Source organism: Zasmidium cellare (genome assembly GCF_010093935.1).
Source record: "Zasmidium cellare ATCC 36951 unplaced genomic scaffold M409scaffold_8, whole genome shotgun sequence".
NCBI lineage: Eukaryota > Fungi > Ascomycota > Dothideomycetes > Mycosphaerellales > Mycosphaerellaceae > Zasmidium > Zasmidium cellare.
Genome location: NW_022986952.1, coordinates 48886 through 66805, shown reverse-complemented (window position 1 = coordinate 66805; position 17920 = coordinate 48886). Strand labels below are relative to the sequence as shown.

At 53.1% G+C, this 17920-nt stretch overlaps 12 protein-coding genes across 12 annotated transcripts; 4 read left to right on the top strand and 8 right to left on the bottom strand.

Moving 5' to 3' along the window:
* Positions 1–149: 149 nt before the first annotated feature.
* M409DRAFT_19561 (uncharacterized protein) lies at positions 150–1359 on the bottom strand (the record flags this gene model as incomplete). The annotated part of the gene is made up of 3 exons (XM_033804997.1): positions 150–812; positions 863–1230; positions 1347–1359. 3 exons carry the CDS (start codon positions 1357–1359, stop codon positions 150–152), a joined length of 1044 nt encoding a protein of 347 aa, XP_033670835.1.
* A 348-nt stretch (positions 1360–1707) lies between these two features.
* Positions 1708–2516, bottom strand: M409DRAFT_51732 (uncharacterized protein; the record flags this gene model as incomplete). The annotated part of the gene is made up of 2 exons (XM_033811889.1): positions 1708–2282; positions 2336–2516. 2 exons carry the CDS (start codon positions 2514–2516, stop codon positions 1708–1710), a joined length of 756 nt encoding a protein of 251 aa, XP_033670834.1.
* Positions 2517–3167: 651 nt separating this feature from the next.
* Positions 3168–4604, bottom strand: M409DRAFT_64357 (uncharacterized protein; the record flags this gene model as incomplete). Its single annotated transcript, XM_033816038.1, has 2 exons — positions 3168–3355; positions 3413–4604. 2 exons carry the CDS (start codon positions 4602–4604, stop codon positions 3168–3170), a joined length of 1380 nt encoding a protein of 459 aa, XP_033670833.1.
* An 818-nt stretch (positions 4605–5422) lies between these two features.
* M409DRAFT_19559 (carbohydrate esterase family 16 protein) lies at positions 5423–6973 on the top strand (the record flags this gene model as incomplete). The annotated part of the gene is made up of 7 exons (XM_033804996.1): positions 5423–5469; positions 5525–5647; positions 5715–6195; positions 6267–6558; positions 6620–6654; positions 6715–6765; positions 6830–6973. The coding sequence occupies 7 exons, from the start codon at positions 5423–5425 to the stop codon at positions 6971–6973; spliced, it is 1173 nt and encodes a 390-aa protein (XP_033670832.1).
* Positions 6974–7856: 883 nt separating this feature from the next.
* M409DRAFT_51729 (uncharacterized protein) lies at positions 7857–8792 on the bottom strand (the record flags this gene model as incomplete). Its single annotated transcript, XM_033811888.1, has 1 exon — positions 7857–8792. One exon carries the CDS (start codon positions 8790–8792, stop codon positions 7857–7859), a length of 936 nt encoding a protein of 311 aa, XP_033670831.1.
* A 428-nt stretch (positions 8793–9220) lies between these two features.
* On the bottom strand, positions 9221–9793 carry M409DRAFT_51728 (uncharacterized protein; the record flags this gene model as incomplete). The annotated part of the gene is made up of 1 exon (XM_033811887.1): positions 9221–9793. The coding sequence occupies one exon, from the start codon at positions 9791–9793 to the stop codon at positions 9221–9223; it is 573 nt and encodes a 190-aa protein (XP_033670830.1).
* Positions 9794–10452: 659 nt separating this feature from the next.
* On the bottom strand, positions 10453–10923 carry M409DRAFT_36021 (uncharacterized protein; the record flags this gene model as incomplete). Its single annotated transcript, XM_033810492.1, has 1 exon — positions 10453–10923. A coding segment is annotated over one exon (471 nt), but the record flags the coding sequence as incomplete, so codon positions are not given.
* A 1439-nt stretch (positions 10924–12362) lies between these two features.
* M409DRAFT_19556 (uncharacterized protein) lies at positions 12363–12803 on the top strand (the record flags this gene model as incomplete). Its single annotated transcript, XM_033804995.1, has 4 exons — positions 12363–12383; positions 12438–12480; positions 12552–12587; positions 12715–12803. 4 exons carry the CDS (start codon positions 12363–12365, stop codon positions 12801–12803), a joined length of 189 nt encoding a protein of 62 aa, XP_033670828.1.
* A 188-nt stretch (positions 12804–12991) lies between these two features.
* Positions 12992–14699, bottom strand: M409DRAFT_64356 (uncharacterized protein; the record flags this gene model as incomplete). Its single annotated transcript, XM_033816037.1, has 2 exons — positions 12992–14600; positions 14659–14699. 2 exons carry the CDS (start codon positions 14697–14699, stop codon positions 12992–12994), a joined length of 1650 nt encoding a protein of 549 aa, XP_033670827.1.
* Positions 14700–14990: 291 nt separating this feature from the next.
* Positions 14991–16030, top strand: M409DRAFT_64355 (uncharacterized protein; the record flags this gene model as incomplete). Its single annotated transcript, XM_033816036.1, has 2 exons — positions 14991–15267; positions 15324–16030. 2 exons carry the CDS (start codon positions 14991–14993, stop codon positions 16028–16030), a joined length of 984 nt encoding a protein of 327 aa, XP_033670826.1.
* A 263-nt stretch (positions 16031–16293) lies between these two features.
* Positions 16294–16662, bottom strand: M409DRAFT_19553 (uncharacterized protein; the record flags this gene model as incomplete). The annotated part of the gene is made up of 2 exons (XM_033804994.1): positions 16294–16351; positions 16454–16662. 2 exons carry the CDS (start codon positions 16660–16662, stop codon positions 16294–16296), a joined length of 267 nt encoding a protein of 88 aa, XP_033670825.1.
* A 132-nt stretch (positions 16663–16794) lies between these two features.
* On the top strand, positions 16795–17895 carry M409DRAFT_19552 (uncharacterized protein; the record flags this gene model as incomplete). Its single annotated transcript, XM_033804993.1, has 2 exons — positions 16795–16863; positions 16918–17895. 2 exons carry the CDS (start codon positions 16795–16797, stop codon positions 17893–17895), a joined length of 1047 nt encoding a protein of 348 aa, XP_033670824.1.
* Positions 17896–17920: the final 25 nt, after the last annotated feature.

Sequence of the window (17920 nt, the reverse complement as noted above, 5' to 3'; positions counted from 1 at the left end):
ATCCGTCGACATGGAGGCAAATTGCTTTTTGGACTGACCACTTACTGAAGCATTGATCTGGAGACTCCCTGGATTGCAACTCCCCACCAATGTCTTTGAGCCTTCATGAAAATCCTAGAGATGCACATCCCATGAGATACCTCGACCACCTAATCAACAAGACAAACAATCTTCCCCGTCGTCCGATTCTCCTCCAACATCAAATGCGCCTCCCCAATCTCCCTCCAACTCAACACCTTCTCAATATGCGCCTTATACTCCCCACTCACCAGCCTCGGCTTCACCTTCTCACAAAAAAAATCCCTCAACTTGGCTTGATACTCCAAATCCCGACTCCGCAAGGTCGAGCCGACGAATGTTGCTCTTTTGAACAGGAACGCGCTGATGTCGGTTTTCTCGGGGAGTGTGACTCCGCCTAGAGCGCCGAGGAGGACGACGCGGCCGTCTCTGGCCACGAGGGAGAGGTTGTCGGCGAAGTAGGCTGCTCCGATGAAGTCGATGATCAGGTCGACGCCTTCGTTGTTGTTCAGGCGGCGGAGTTCGTCGGCCCAGGAGCCGCCTTCGGTGCCGTCTGCTTTTGGGTAGGATTTTGTTGAGTTGACTGCCGCTGTAGCGCCGATCTTGTTGACTACGAAGTCGCATTTGGCGTCTTGTCTTGTTGTGGCGTAGATTTTGGGGGTTGGGTCAAGAGCCCGGCAGAGTTGGATGCCGGCGATGCTGACTGACGAAGCGCCTGCGTGCCAGAGGACGCTCTTGATTCGAGGCGACCATTCTCCTACAAGGTGCAATGCTTGGAGAGCAGTCATCCATACCTATAGACACATGAGTGATCGCCTCGAAGGATGCTGGAAAGAAGACTTACCTCAGGAATAGCCGCACACTCCTCCCAGCTCAACTCCTTGGGCTTGCGCACCAGCATCTTCTTGCTCACCGCCACATACTCAGCGTATGCTCCACCGTAGGTCAGACCAAACACCTCATCGCCCTTCTCATACCCCTTGCCACCAGCATCATCGCTGCCGACTTCCTCGACCGTTCCCGAGAACTCGAGTCCAAGGATCTTGCTAGCTCCGCGTGGCGGAGGATATTTGCCTTCTCGCTGAACGGTGTCCGCGCGGTTGAGACCGAAGGCTTTGACTTTGACGAGACATTCTGTTGGCTTGATCTCTGGTTTGGGAGTTGCGTCGTTGATGAACAACGCCGAGGCTGGGCCAGTGCCGCCTTTGACCTCTAGTGAGTTGTTAGTATGATGATCAGACTCGTTTCTTTCTCAGGATCTCAAAAAAGCCACTCAATCTGATGTGAAAGCTGATGACCGAGGTATGGAGCGGCGTGGAGGTACATACCAATAGCTCTCATTGTTGCCATTTCTTCTATGGAAGCGAGGTAAGCTTCTGCTCACAAGCCGAACACGAGTATATTCTCGAAAAAGGATTGAGCGCTTGGGAGTTTGTGACGCCTTTGAAGGGTTAGCAATGATAAAAGCCCGGCAGCAGCGTGATGTACATGTAGGTAGCGGACACAGTGCGGAGCTAGGAAGGAACGAGCTATGTGGAAGAAATGCGTCAGCTTGTTGTCAGGCTTAATTCTGACAGTCAGAATGTGGGCGAATCGTGCAAATATGCTCTGGCATTATTTAGTCACAATGTTATACAGCTTTTGAAGTGGATCTTCAGTACGAGCTTGCCGTTGCAACGTAACATCGCATCAGACTGCTTCATTGACAAGAACCCAGCCATCCTCGTTAGCAGTCTCCTCGGCCTTCATCCTCTTGAAAATCTCGGTGACAGACTCGACATTCGTGGAACTCTTCATTGCTTCGAGATAACGGTAATATGAAGTCGTGGAAGGCATTGAAAACTTGTGGGGTATCATAGTGAGATCGATTTGCTCTGCCGAGAGAAATGGAGAACGAGGCGGATCAGCCATGTAAGGTATGATCCGTTTCATCGCTTCCAGCCAGTCGAAGGGTTTTTTGCACTCGAACGTAAACCTGACATCGCCTGTCCATTTGGCAGCCTGGAAATCGACCCAACCTTCCCCGTCAGCGTTGCTGTTGAGAAGAGTTTTCTCATGGCCAGAAGGAGTATCGCTGGGTTGCTCTTGAAGCTGGTAGCCGTGCGTGATGCTCGAGCGGGTGAGGTGAATCGTGACTTCGATACTGGAATCCAGCGAACAGAGATCGTAGAGGCGAACTGCCTCGAGAATCCGAGGCGGCGCGGCAAGGAACGGCGACAACCTGTCGAGAGGCAGTTTAAAGCGTTTTAGAGGGCCTTCAAAGCCTACGCCATGATTAGCAGCAGACCTACCAGGCCATGTAGCGTTCGAAGCCCACCTGCAACGAGCCACAGGTGTTTCTGGCTGTCACTCTGCAATCCCCAGTACACCGCTGTGCATCCTTCAATCTTGGCCAAAGTCTCCAGTGTTCCAAACAAGGCCGCTTTATTGTTGCGGGCTTCTACACAACGGGCCAGCTCTTCCGAAATTGTGCAATCCAACAAGACAGCTCGAGACATCCCCGGCTAACGCAAGGGTAGAGGATTGGGAGACTCAATGGCAAGCGTGGAGTGGAGGAATGAAGCCTGGATTTAAGGTAGCCAAGACAACCTAACCAGAGACATAGATATTAGGAGGTAGCAGCCTGGAAGGCCGCAGTGACCAGCTGGCGTTTGACCGGTGTAGCAATCCTTCCAAGGGACACGAACTTGAGTCAGCATCTACTCAAAGTGAGGCCTGAACAAGGCCCTGCGACGTTGTGGGCAAGGATTTAGGTCACTGCCACCTCGAAAGCAAGCCTGAGGTGTTACGTTGTAGACGTTGGCGATGAGCTTGGGTTCAAAGTCTTTGCCGGTGAGCGGATCGATTATCGGCGTGCCCTAACCTTATCTCGTGAGGAATGGCGTGTCTTTTTAAGGTTCCAGAAGATTACGTGTCGTTGTTAAGGGCTGTTAATTACGTGAATGGAAGAGCAAGGCTTCCAAGGTTGTATCGACTGAAACTCTTTATTCATCGAAGCCTGTTTGGTGGTATCCTCTTACTTAACCGAAGAAATGAGACGACCTCCATCGAAATGTATGGTACCACCAGCAAGTCCAACGAACGAATAAATGTAAGCCGCGATCTCGGTGTCGCTGCGCCGATGATGCAAATCGATGAGCGGTTGCATTTCACTCATCGTTACTCATTAGGCCATGCAGCTCAAAATCTTCAGCTTTAGCAGCCTGATGATCTGCAGAACTGGATGTTGTGGCGTAACCAGTGGTTCGTGGCAAATCATCAATAAGGTCCACCGGCTGCTTTCCAGTGTTTGATGAATTCTTGTTTGTCGAATAAAGATGCAGTAGTATGAGCACAACTAGAACCGGGTCATTGGCGTGCGTCGAGGCAGCAGGAATGGAACGTTTGGACTTACAGAGGAACAGGAAGAACGAGCCGCTGGAGAGGACAAGGATGTAGGACACGGGCGGTACGCCAGCGTCTGACAGGGCCTTCATTTGCTCCTCGGTCGCCCCCATCAACAAGAAGCCAGCAGCGCAGAGGAGAAAGGGCGGCAAGTACTGGAAGCTGTTGATCTCCGTATGACCACCTTCGAGGTCAATAGGGGTTGTTCTGGCTTTCAACACGAAAGCAATCTCAATGATGCGAGCACCACCAGCACTCATCAGGATGTAGCCGAATGTCGAATGCACAAGTCTGCTCATCATGAGGTCCTGAGGGTGTGCGCCCATAGCCCAGCCAGTCAAAATGATAACGACGGCAGGAATCAAGTTGCGCTGCGGTCGCCCTTGCCGGTCTCGCGACAGCCACATACCAACAAGGCCAGCGGCAAACCACAGAATCCCTATGCTGGTGTGATCGAGATCGTTCTTAGCCCATGGATGACCCCATCTGTGCTCAGTGAAAGTGTTGACGAAGCCCCAGAGTGTTATGATCAGACTATCCCAGAACTCCTGGCTTCTCCGGGTTCCTGCAAGCCACGCCTGACCATTGAGTAGAATTATAGTGAGCATGATGCCGTAAGCGATGAATGCGGATCCCATGATGAAATGTGCTGCACACTGCCCGAGATGATCATTTCGACAGAAGCCTTGGGAAGCGATTCCACCTAGCAAGAACTGTGCCCATATTGCTATTGGCATGATAGCTCCAAGTATGCCGTGTCCGCGAACAAGTTGTCTCCTGATAGCATTCAAGAAGCCTGTCCCGATGTGAATCTTCAAGTAAATGCCAACTCCAGACTGGACAATCATCATGAGCATCAGAGGGGTTGCAAACTTCGCATGTGCGTTCGGTCCGAAATGGGCGCCTTTGTGCAGATATCCCAAGGAGTATCCCACTATTGCTAATGTTGTTGCTACGACTTGTACTGGTACGTGCCATCGTGATCGCACCAAGCCTAATACCATGCCAGTCGGGTAGAGCATGCCGCAGGCGAAGCCTTGCAGAAGTATATGTATCCACATTGTGCTGTGTAATGGCGCATCTGATCTCGCTTCTCCTTCCGGTGTTTGGTCATGGCCGTCTTGTCCCAATGCTATGCTCGCACAAGACAAAATCATAGCCGCTGTGATTGGGGTCATTCGTCTTGCCTGGAGGGTGGCCATGCTGTGTGGACGTCTTCTGTGGCAGTTTCAAGGCTGCTATCGTCGGGACCACCAGGCTGTGGGATGCCAAGGCTGTGTTCAATGAGAACATGTATTTGAAGTCGCTCGATGCCAAACTCAACAACGGTAAAGAGCAGACATGGGTTTCCAAAGAAGAGGACGTGTGAGAATTGAGTCGTCCTTATCATCAAACTGACACTTGAAAAGGTCCCGTGAAGAGACTGGATCCACCCTGTTCGACAACCCATTTTGGTATTACTTGGCTGCCTGGCGATCGATGGCGTCGCACTGACATTTGTAGGAAGAAACTGCGCACTCACACGAGTTCTGACACTCGTCGCCTTGCCCGTACCCGTATCGACCAGGAACGCTGCAGAACTTCTTGGTATGAAGATCAGGGCAGGGCGCGTTCCAGCCAATAGAGCTTCGCCCAGTCTAGAGCTGATGTCCAGTCGCAAAAGTAGCCCTAGATGCGGTTTAGCGGAACGGTCTTTCTGGAACGGCAACAGCTCCTCCCTAAACGGGGAGCAGATAACCCTGCACGAAATGAATCAGGTCCCGAGGTGCGGCACTGGCCGGTAGAGTACCGCGGCCTGGCGCCAAGCATCTCCTGACTTCATTCCAGCCCTCACAACCTTCCATCCCCTCCCACGCCCTGGACTGCGCGACAACGAGTGTAGTTCACCGTACGAGTCACCACACCGTGCTAATCTCAAGGCGCATGGCTTGCGGTTCCTGGGTGTCGTTAGGCAAACATTATCGATTATAAACTGCTCTGTATCGTATCGAAAACATCGATTCAGTGGCCACGGACAGATATGGACCAAAAGCCATTCCTCCATCATCAACCAGCTGCGAGATACACGTAAGATGGACGGTGCGATATCATACCAAACACCAATAACTCTAACTCTCGGCAGACCGCGCCTACGCCCCCGGAGCTTCCTTGTTGCAGCGGCTTTGTTATTGTTGTTTGGATACTATGTATACGGTCCAGCAGCGTCGTCGGGACAGAGTGGCCCATCTCCTGTATACAATCATGGGTGCGCCGCCCTGGACCAGAAGCAGACATGATTGAGACCTTTGCTGACCCTCGTCAACGGCCGACAGATACTCAATACGGTACTGGCCTGGCTGGTCTGGTCTGAACCACATCATCTTCTTCGGCGACAGCTATACATCGACCCGATTCTTACCCCGGAACGACCCACCATCGTTCGAGAATCCGTTTGGGAATCCTCCAATCCCCGGCAACGTCAGTCAGAAACGACCGCTGTGGTCCGACTTTGCCGTCATGAAATACAACCAAAGCCGACTCACGGCCATCAACCTATCTTGGGGCGGCGCCACGATCGACGATGAACTCCTCGTCCCTTTCATGGATGTCATCGAGGGGCTGAATCGACAGGTTGGCGGCCATTGGAGGGACAAGTATGCTGGGGGCGGGATCGATGCGGCGAATTTCCACTGGCAATCGCATGATACACTCATTACTTTCTGGTTCGGCATCAACGACATTATTGCTGCATTTCATTGGGAAAACAGAACAGAGGTTTGGCAGAGGGATCTGACGACGTATCGCGAGAGCATCGTAAGTCCGGGCAATGCAGGCCTTGTCTGTGAGATGGCGTGCTTAGACTGCATGAACTCACACCTCTACAGGAGCAGGTATACCAGGGAGGCGGCCGCAACTTTCTATTCTTTAACGTGCCGCCCATCGAACGTGCTCCTATCACCCTCGCCATGAACGAGGACCTCCAGAAGAAGAAGGCGATGCAGGTCGCCGAGTGGAATCAAGAACTCTTCAACATGGTGCACGACTTTACCAAGCTACACAACGACACAACGACGTTTTGGTGGGATACGTACAAGTCATATACGGAAGTCCTCGATGACAAATGTTCGCATAAACAAACGTGCGTCCTGAAGGAAATGACGGGATATTGTGTCGATTGTGAGTTCTGGGCATGAAATTTGCAGCGGCACGATAAAAGGCTAACTTTTGGGCCCACTAGACGCGAATCGCCTAGATACTGATTTACTGGTGTCGGTGAGCTTCCACGAGTACAGCAATGCGTGTGGGATCCCTCGCTGATCTTGGTCATGACAGTGGGATCAATTTGAGTCCGGTTGCGCGCACCCGCTCAAGGATTACTTCTGGGTAGGTCGCAGCTTATACCACAATGTTCTAGGATTCAGCTGATCCGCTCTGCCTGCTTTTCCAGATGGATATCCTCCATCACGGATACCACATGCACGATGTAACTGCACAAGGCGTCGTTCGGATGATGACTCAAACGCCTCGAAACTACTTCCCGCCGAGCCTGGGATCGATATCGGGCATTGGCCCGGGTGTTGGCGCTGGGTGACCACGTTACAACAACATCGTTGCGCCGAGGCCACCCCACGGAACTTTGTATAACCATTAATAAACGAACTATCAGAGGCCCGTCTCTATGGTCTTATCCCGATCGACTCGAACAAATTATCAATCAAAACCTCCATGATTGGAGTAAAGAGCGAGCATAGCACAGCCAGTACAAGAATAGTCAGCGCATAGAGAGATAAATGACTACAATCCGTCCTCTTCCTGCGACAGAGACGCGGCAGAGGCGACCAACACCTAGACAGGACTGGAACTCTCTCGTCACCGGCTAGTGATGCTCTGACAGCTGGATTCGGCAGACCGCTATCTTGGAGAGTCTAAGCTGTGCAGTAGAAGCGTTGTGGATTATGTATAGGTGGATTCGTGTTGTTGAGACAAATGAATAACGTACTGTTCGTACGTGGTCTGTTCGTATAGAAATAAAATTGAGTTTCTGCCGGGCAAATAGTCGTGCGAAGGCAGCCGAGCGGTAAGGATCGTCGGTTTGGCCTGTGTATGAAGAATCTACGACACGTCGAGCGACACTTCCGCTATCTCTATGTATCTACTTTCTTTTTAATTCCATTTCTGTTAATTACGCTACAAGTACTGCGCCCACTTCCGGACCATCTGTTTCCTAAGGCGGAACACCCGCTAGTAGTATAGCCTTGTAAGGCTACGTGGACATAATAGACAGTACTAATTATATCACTCGATCGTTATCTCTATTTTCCACCCTGGTTCTTCTACTAGTTGTCTTTCCTATGGACCAAAATCGTTCAATCCTGGCTTGTATCGACAACAAATTTTGTCTAATCACAATATCAACCAATCCCATCTGTTGATCCGTGTAGAGAAAGATTTGTATTATTTGGATGAATATACTTCTACATGATCTTTCTACACCACGACGCCAGAAAAGCTAACCCAACTGCGAGAGCTGCAGCCTTGCCATATACGACGACATCCGCGACGATGTAGAATGGCCCCACCGTGCGGTCCCATTCGGATTCGGAGTTGGCAATAGGGAACTGCACTTCTTCGGCAGGAATTGGGACATCAAGGAATCGGCACAACGGTTCCCAGCCCTCCTTCACATTGAAAACTAGCAGCCTCGAAGGTGGCACGAGCGATTTGACCTCCTCCTCATGTCGCCTCAACCAATCCAAAGCCGTCCGCGTTCCATGTATGTGATCAGCACGCAAGGACTGATACATTTCCGCGCCGTTCGCCATACGTTGATCGATTCGAGTGCGCGAAGAAGTCGGCCAGCCGAGAAAGAAAAGTTTGCGGTAGAAATAGCTGGACCATGATCGGGGAGGCTCGAAGTAGAATCGCTCCCATAAAGGAATAACGGTACGCTGCATACTACGCCACCACTGCTCCGGATTGTCGCGGACGGTGAGGATGACTTGGGCATCTGGATAGGCTTCGAGAAGCTGGCGGATAAATAGGCAGGATGGAACATCCGTGACGGCACCACAGTGTCCGAGCAGTTGGTCCCAGTCCTGACGCTCGAATTTTGTGCCGGGCACGTGGTTATGATGTGTGTCCCACGCCTCGTTCCACATCTCTGCGTCTCGTGGATTGATCGTGAGCAGTGAGGTGTAGTGGTAGACATGTCCAAAGCCAAGCTGGTCGAGGGCTATGCGTAGAGAACTCGTTCCGCTCCTCGATGGGCCGAAGGCTAGGATGCGTAGGGGTACGACGCGATGACATTTACGCCGGTCAATGCCATTCCAGGAGCCATACAGAGTTGTCGTGGAAACCGAAAGCTGGTTGGAGCCTTGCGGCTTCTCGTTGGAATCATGTTCCTCTGCCATAAAGAAACAGCTAAGGATATCCGCTCCGCACTTGAGGGTATATATACCGACTGTTTCAAAGAAGGAATGCTGATGCACGTGTACTAAAACGGTGACGTGGCTGAGTAGTATTGTCTTTTGCGATTTTCGCAGGTGACAAGGCGATTATCTCACTTTTTGAGATCAGTCGTATCACGGCGCCTAATACGTCTGCCCGCGACCCTCCGTGGTAGGCATGGTCGAAGAAACACCTCGAACACGCTTTTAACATGAGGCACCAACAGGAGTCGGTGACGACGAAAGCATCATAGATTGAATCTCCGGCAACACGAATATGACGACCGAGCCCAAACACCACACTATACTAGATCTACACTTCTTTGGAGTCTAACGCCCAGCATGACTACCGAAACACAAGCGCTAATAACCCAAGAACACAAAACAAACACTCACACTCCCCCTACAGCACCTCCAACAGCTCCCCCCATCCCACCAACAACCTCCGCCACAGCCCCCGTACCCCCGTCCCTTTCTTTTACCATAGTCGCCCACGACGCCAATATCAAATCCATCACAGACCTATCCCCATTCACAAAAACTTCCAGTCTAGCCTCTCGTCGTCGCCGGCAACCCCCAGACAATTTACCCCTCGCCAGCACCATCTTCCCATCCCTCAACTCCTCGCACCCCCCACTCCCAGGCCGCCACTTCCACTTCCCACAGGGACTTTTGATATCTTTCCCGTACTGCATCCCTTCCCAGCTTTGCTTGATCTTGATCTGCTGGTGGCCGTGGAAGTTCTTGAGAGTGGTGGTTCCGGAGAGGGAGGAGTGTTTGTAGGTGCAGATTTGTTGTTGCTTGGAGGAGGGGAGGAGACGGGAGAGGGTGGACTTTGTGATGGTGAAGCGGGCGATTTCGATGTTGGAGATGTTGGTGGCTGTGATTTGGTCTTGGGAGTCGGGGCCGTGGAAGGTTAGATGAGCCGGGGCTTGGCGCTGTTTTCTTGTTTTGAAGAAACACATGGTAGTGGAAGAGCAGGTGGTATTGATTTGGTGTCGGTCCGTAGTTGAACATGTCAATAGTTTCATTGCTGTTACCCTGGCCATATATAGGCTGTCAACATATGTTGTCGCAAAAAAGCCCTCGAATACAGTTTAGCGGGATGATGTATGCCTTGACCTCAGCCTCACTGCATCGAAAAATATCGGCTTTATGCAGTTTAGCATCAGTCTTTAGACTCATGGATAAGTAAGAGATGCTCTCCTAGCAAAGATCACCTTCAATGTCGTCCGGAGGGTCGACGAGTGGGGCATCGCACGTCGCGGCTGTCGTCATGGAGGTGCGAGCCTAGTTCAGCCTCGTCGCTTCGTTTCCTGCTGCCTGTAACGAACACGTAGCTTCAGAAACAAGGTCCCGGGTTCCTTTCAACCCTTCATGGATTCCTACGTGCGGCTGAAGATAGGTCGTAGTTTTTGCGTAGTGCTCATAGTGACGACACTTTCGAGGCGATGAATGATCGTTTGAAAGAGAAGAAAGTTTTGAAAGGCTTCGCCACTCAGATTCTCAATACATTAAACATTTCGCGCGATTATCGACACGCAGCACACCACTGCTACAGTAGTGCCAGCGCTTTTCTCCCAAGCCAAGTATATACACGAAGTCGTCAAGAAAGAGTATCACCCTACTCGCCAATCTGGCCCCGAACAGCACCAGGAACAGCGACCTCAGTATGCACATCCGCGAAAAACGCATGAGGGTTCTGTTCAATCTCCGAGACATGGAAGTCCCTGCCCGTGTCCACACCAGCGGCATCCAGAAGACCCGTCGAGAAGGGGGCCTTGAGACAGCCCTCGGAGATGCGCTCGTGCTCGCCTACGTAGGCGGGGTTGGGGAAGGCAATGCGCGGAGGGCCGGACTGGCCACGGGCGGCCTCGTGGATGTGGGTCGAGGTGGAGGCAGGGGACTGGTAGTCTGCGGCGCCTAGGCCGGCGAGGACGATCTTGTAGCAGATGAAGTTCTCGTGGGAGTTGAGGGCGAGGTCGTAGTAGCCCATGGCGCCTTTTTGGCCGCCTGTGGGCGTGGTGCCGTTGACGACCTGGTCGGGGGTGGCGATTACGTGGAAGGTTGAGGTGAACTTGGAGTAGTTCTGTCCTCTTGTCAGCGATGATACTGTTGGCTTCTAGGGTGGAGGGTCTTACGGGCTGGTAGCCGCCGGGAGATGGATAATCCTTTGGTGGCTGAGCGCCAGTGCCTGGTGGGTACTTGACGTTGTCGAAGTCGACCTTGCTGTAGTCTACATTGCTGTAGTCAACCTTGTCGAAGTCCACTTTGCTGTAGTCGACGTTGCTGTAATCGACCTTGTCGTAGTCGACCTTGTAGTCCGTGGGAGCCGGAGCAGCAGCAACAGCTGCGATGAGGATGGAAGATGCGACGACGAAGTTCTTCATTGTAAATGTTGATTTGTGGTGTTGGCGGCCGAAGCGAGTGCGATGTGAGTAACGATGGACTTTTTATTGATATTACAGGGGTCGTTGATGGACCAAGATCGAGGAGATTTATTGTGACTTATATGTTCTTTGGAATGCCACTTCGCGGGAGAATTTCATTACGCAAGGAGTCAGGATTCGAGGCTTGCATCGTGTTGGTGTTGGCAATATGTTCGCGTTGTGCGGGTTTTGGTGAGCGTCTCGCGCTGGGCGTCCCCTTCTGGACGTCTCGTGCTGGGCGTACCATAACAACAGAGGCTTCCGCGTGGCGATCGCGAAGACAGTGAGGAGAAACAGGTAGGAGTCAGGAAACCAAAGGTTCCGCGGTGGTGCCAAGCAGCTAAGAGTTCTTCGAAGCTCGATGTAGCACAGCAGAGCGTCATGTGAACGTGCTAGCGGGTGGTGTCTAGCTATACATGGCGTCTTGGCATCAGCGACCAGATTCAAAGTAGACGGACGGCTCACCAAATATTGGCATGGCAAGAGTGGCAATAGCTGGGCAGTCCGTCGTCTTGGGTAGAACGCAGCGCCGCGACGGTTTGTGAGGCAGTGAAAAGAGAGCGTTCTCGGTCTTGGATCCAGGTCGTCGGAAAGAGTGCATCCGGGATCTTGGAAGCGAGTCATGAGTTTGTCGTCGCCAAGTAGTAGATGTTTTTACAATGGCATTCCTTTCGAAGTTCTTCAGAGGAAGAGAAGGCTTTCATGGCCTTGTCTGTACGCAGTGATGTGATGGCCAGCATGTATCGAACACCCGGCATGTCGTATACTGGGTGCTGCGAAGGTCTCGCGTTGTTTTTGTCGCTGCCAATCACCCTGTTCACTCTCGTTCGCTCTCCATCTTGATGCTTGCTCCGCCGAAGCCTGACTTGACAGCCGCCGTGTGCACATCACTGTTGTCGACCAACCAACCCCCTCCCACTACCAAATCTCCAGCAGAAACAAGGCTTCTCACAAAGTGAAGTGACCATCACCCAATGCCCGGCATCTTCCGAAAACGCTTGGCACTCGTTCAGCGCCAGCATCCTCCGACGACACCTCCCAATCCAAAGCTCCAGCACCACCTCCAAACACCACAACACCTCTCTATACCAGCCATTGAGTCAACATGGTGAAGCCAATCACTGGCGTACGCATCTCCTCTACAATGACTGTGCGCGGCGCATGACTGACAGCGTGGCAGATGCTCCGCAGGGGCCTTGTGCTGGATCTTTCCGTTGCTTTCGGTACGGATATCACTCACGACTCTGGGACGGCATCAAAGTGAGCATTGGGATTCTGACAAAGTGAATTCTAGGTCTCGGCACCGCATCCGGATATCTCTGGTGGTACGGTACGTAAACGAAGAAAGCGATGCCCCGACAGGACAGGACATCACACGACCCTCCAAACACCCCTACCCGAAAAACCGCCTCCACCACAACGCAGACCGCCGCGCGAGTACTAACGTATTCACAAAGGCTTCCACGTCCCATCGGTCCGCAAGCGGGATCTTTTCTACGCCAAGTTGGAGGACCAGAGAGCAGAGGCGCTGGGCCAGACGGGTTAGAGGAGGACGAAGCAGAGATGCGAAGGAGCTGTGGCATGGGATAGATAAGAGCAAACACCGAGGCGAGGCGAGTGGAGGAAGAAGTGTGCGGCTGTACATATACCACCAAGCAGCGAATTGCGACAAGCACGTGCGGCACGCTTTTCTGTTCAAGTTCACGGCCAAGATATTCTCATTTGTCTGGGGCTCTAGCATCTGATTTCTACACCCTGCCGGCTGACGGTAAGGTACTTGACGCCTTTGTACGGCCTGATTTCCGCTCCCAGCCCGCGGCTCTTCTTGGTATCAACCAGCAGACTTTCCACCTTCAAGCCGCTCGCCAGCCAGCCTTTCAGGCCGAAACTCAGTGTTGCTGATGTGGGCATCAAATCCCTGTTTCTCTCTGCTTTTCGCGAATCTGTACCGTTGGCTGGAGAATGCGTAGGAGCGACCTTCTCTGACTGTGATTGGTATGCCCCAGGCGTATCTTCATCATAATCGTATGTCGTGGCCGTCATGCCATTCGTGATACCCATATCCGCGTCTTCGTCTGACAGCATACCCTGAACGGTGCACCGCAATACGGCACCGCCTGGGCCGAAGTCCTTGGGTGGTATCTTCCACTCCACGGTCCCTTCAGCAGGATTCCAATGCGCCTCGCCTTTGGTTGGCCGCATCTCACTCACATTCCTTACGTTCGGCGGTATGGGAATATGGATGGTCAAATCTTCCAAGGCCGGGGACTTGGAGTCGCCGACAGGAGCCTGTCTGAATCCACCACGTCCGGATCCAAGATTCGATTGCAGTGATGCCGTAGCAGCTGATCTGGAGCTGGAGTCTGGTCTCGCCCGAACCTCGAACTCTGTACCAGAAGATCCCAATCCGGTCGTCATTTCAATATTTGCAGGAAGGCTCAAGTTGCTTGAACTTGATTTCGTGGTCGTGAGAGCAATATCCGGACCCAGCAAGTCTGTTTCGTACCCACAGAGAGCGAACCTGCCATCTGGTGGTACAAACGATAATACCCCGTCTTTCTTCCATGTATTGAGCCTGACACACGGATGGAAGACCGCTCGCTCCATGACTGTCCGTAGTTGGTCACCTCGCGAGCCCATTCCAGCTCCTTTCCCGCCAGTAGATAGACTCAGAAGCAAATCAGGCACGCCACTGACCTTCGACGTGAACGCAATGCTGCCATGTGCGAAAGCCGACAGCGGTCGTCCAGAAGGTGCGAGCGTCACAGACAGTGTTTCCACAATATCCACATACAGCTCGTTACTGGTATGCCGCACATTGCTTCTGCGCCATGGTATCGCAGAGCCTTGACTCGTCTGAGACTGGGCCAGAGGTCTGGCCAGGCCTGAAGCTCCAACTGGTTGTAATCCAGGACTTCCGCCTGGTAGTCCAACTTTTCCAAGTAGATTGTTCAATACGCCAGGCCCAGTCTCCACCACATCTCTCAACGCATTCGCTTCTCCCTGGCAGATAATACCAGAATCGGCCATCTCGGCCGCGACTTGTGCGACAATGTCATAGTTGGCGCTGAGCTTTGTTGCTATCAATGGACTTCCAAGGAACTCTTCCAATGCGTCTGCGAATCGGTGAACGAACTCGAGGACGAGTAGAGGCTCAGTATCGTTCGGTGATGGTGACAGGAAAAGCAAGTTGTCCTGGATCACGGAGAAGACGGTCGTCGGCGGATTGGTGGAGGTTATGTAAGTGACGCTAGGTCTCGGTGAGGACTGTTGGAGGTATAAGGGAAGGAGAGTCGAGGGTGGAGGAGGCCGTCCAGTGTAGACATGGTTGAAGAGCAGGTTGCTGGGGCGTGTCAGTACCTGCTTGCGATGGCCACTCTGCATGTCGACTACTTACGTACTTGTGCTCGTCGAAGATGTACAGCGCCTCGATTGCGCTCATTGTGGTCGAATGCTATCTCATGTTCAGGCGGTTGGTTAATCACAAGCGCAGGCAAGACGTGGTCGTGGACGTGAATGGCTTGGTGGGGTCCAAGTCGCTGGAGAAGGCGGCAAGTCGAAGCGAGCTTCACCAAACATCGCTCAATCCAGCAACTTGCGACAACCACATCCACACAACAAGACATCCTCCCCGCGCCAGCGAACTAACTGATTCGATGGAGACGAAGCTGTAGGAGAGAACATTTGATCCTATGCAGCCTTGACACTCGCCTCCGACGCCACGCCTTCCGCCATGGCTCCCCAACCATCACCTCCTTCGACCCATGCTGGCGTCAAACGGCCTCATTCTTTCTCTACCATATCCGGGCATACTCCGCACAAGAAGCGCAGAGTACATCATGCGCTACACCACGTCCAAGCCCGACCGAAAGATATCGAACCGGCGCCGCAGGACCCGGTCTTCGCCCAAGGTCAATTACTGAAGAGCATCGGCGCGGCGCTGGTGATGGCTGGCTTTGATTCTGTGAAGCCGAGTGCCATGGAGATGTTTCGGGCGCAGGTGGAAGAATGTGAGAATGGGGTAACGAAGGGATGGTATGGGATGGGAAGACTAACGGAGATACAGACATGCTTCACTTCTTGACACACTCGCGGATGGCCATGCAAGGCGGCAGACGGACGACACCCACCGCAATCGACTTCGCCTCAGCCCTCGCTCAGATGCCAAATGCTCATACAGCTTCGCTCTTGAAACCGCAGCTCAACCTACGACTCCCCGACGACATCTCGTGTCCCCGGATACTGGATCCAGACCCAGCCCCTCCGCCAGCGCCGAACTTCTCGACCTTACTAGAACCTCTCATCACTCCAGACCCTCCATCTTACATCCCCAATCACTTTCCGCCTTTACCGCCCCAACACGCGTGGAAACAGACACCAGTATATCCAGAGCGCGAAAAGGATGCACGAAAGATGCGCGAGAAGGCGACACAGGAGGGAATGCTGGCAGAACAGGCACTCCGGAAGCTTGCGGCGGCAGCAAAGAGTGGTGCAATGAATGTGGAGAAGAGAAGAAGCAGTGTGCTGAGTGGAGAGGGCAAAGCGAGAGATCCAAAGTCACACCATAGAGCTGGCAGGAAGGAGCACGAAGACACATTTGCGGACGTGCTGAAGGACATAGGCGGTTCAGACGAGGCTATGGACCTTGGACTGGATGACGCCGCAGAGACTGCGAAGGAAGGCATGGATCTGGGCATGCCAGAGGGCGTTGCGGTGAATTACGATATGAGCCACTGGCGGCATGGTGCTGCTAGGAGAGCAGCGAGGGCATGAGGCTATGCGGTTGTTTTAGCGGCATTCATTGATTTCTGAGTCTGGTTTGCAGTACTGGTATTGCATTTTAGCGTGGCGTTGGGAGGAGTGTCTTCAGCATGCGTGTAGTAGTCGCAGCGGCGGGTGAAGACAGCGAGAGTGCCAGTCGATATTTTCTAACACCTCCATCGTTTCTCCTTCATTCGTATAGTCTTCTTCACCTAGGCTAGAAATGTGCCTCGACGTCTGAGACCGATCACGTGCCTTCCCTCCTCAACCTCACTTCACCGATCATACTTCCCCTCCCAAGCCGTCGTCTCAACCGTCATCCCATTCGCGCACCTGGACAAAGTTCCTATCAGCATACCTCCACCACACAATCCCAGCAGCCCCCAACAATCCCAACACCTCCACAGCATCCCCAAAGAAAAACCGAAAACTCACTGCCGAAACAACCTCAAAAAGGGCTGACACACCACCCTCGACTTCGGATCCTCCCTGGGTCCCTCCAGATCGCAGTGGTACTGGATCAGTTCCCGCAATTCGCACTTCGTGAGGTCTGAGACGGCCGGCTTGCGGGTTTTGCCGGAGGGGAGGTGGTTGATGCGGGAGGCGAGGGAGGAGGCGGGGAAGGCTTCGACGAGGGGTGGCATTTTCGTGGTGGTTTTTTCGGTCGAGGGGTTTGGTGTTGGGGGGTTGGGGTTGGTGGTTTTGGGGGGTCAATTCATGTTTGAGGGATGCGTTGGGGGATTGGTTCGATGAAAGTGGGATGAAGAGGGGAGAAGATGGGTGCAGAAGATCTGGGGAAGAGGCTTTTGGCTGAGGTGCAGGTGGAGGAAGTTGGGTTGGATGAGGTGGGTATCACGAAGTCACGTTCACCCTCCTGATTGAAACTAATCACGACATAGATCCTGAGTACTCTCCGACTAGACGACGCATCTACACGATCATACTTCGGCCTTCCCACCCTCGATAGCCTGGTCCAAACAGCCATAGACCTCCGAGCATCCACCACCAAAGCCCAACCTACGGCACCCATCATCGAACTCACATCCACGAGCCCAGCAAGCGGAAAGACGCACCTCCTCTACCACCTCACAGCCCTCGCCGTCCTCCCCACCAGCCTCGGCGGCCACCAAGCCTGCGTCGCCATCATAGACGCCGACAACAAATTCTCCATCCCGCGCCTCGCCCAGCACATGGCTCGACTATGCCACTCCAAAACAACATCCCCAGAAGCCCTGCAAGCCACAATCACCACCTCCCTCACCCACATCCACATCTTCCACCCGCAATCCCTCCCCTCAACAATCGCCACCGTGCAGTCTCTGCAGAGCTACCTCTTCAACGCCAACCGGCACCACTCCTTCGACCGCGCAGTTGCTTTCATCGCACTCGAATCCGCTGCGGCGTTTTACTGGCAGGCGAAATCCGACGCTGAAGAGGCTTCTTTACACCCTTCCTCCGCGCAGCCGAGTGGGTACGTCCAGTTGGCGGGTGCGCTGAAGAATGCTGGTCGGATCCTCAACACGCCGATATTGTTCACATGCTGGGATATGAGCTCTGCCAAGAAGGGCTCGTCCTTCGGCCAAGACATACGATCCTATCGCTCCTCTCTGCCGCCTCCATGGCAGACACTCCCTACGTTGCGGCTGGTGGTAAGGAGGATTCCTGTGAGGAAGTTGCCTGTTGAGATTGGTGTTGAGGAGGCTTTGAGGGAGGGTGAGATGCGGCAGAAGGTTGTCGAGCTGGGGAGGTTTGAGTGTTTCGTGAATGAATGGGGTTTGGACGAGCGGTCGATGCAGAGGTTTCAGGCGAATGGCGGTGGGTTCGAGTTTCGGATTCGGGGGGATGGAGTCCATTTCGATGAGGAGAAGGATGGATAAGTTGCTCGAATGAACTGCTCGTGCG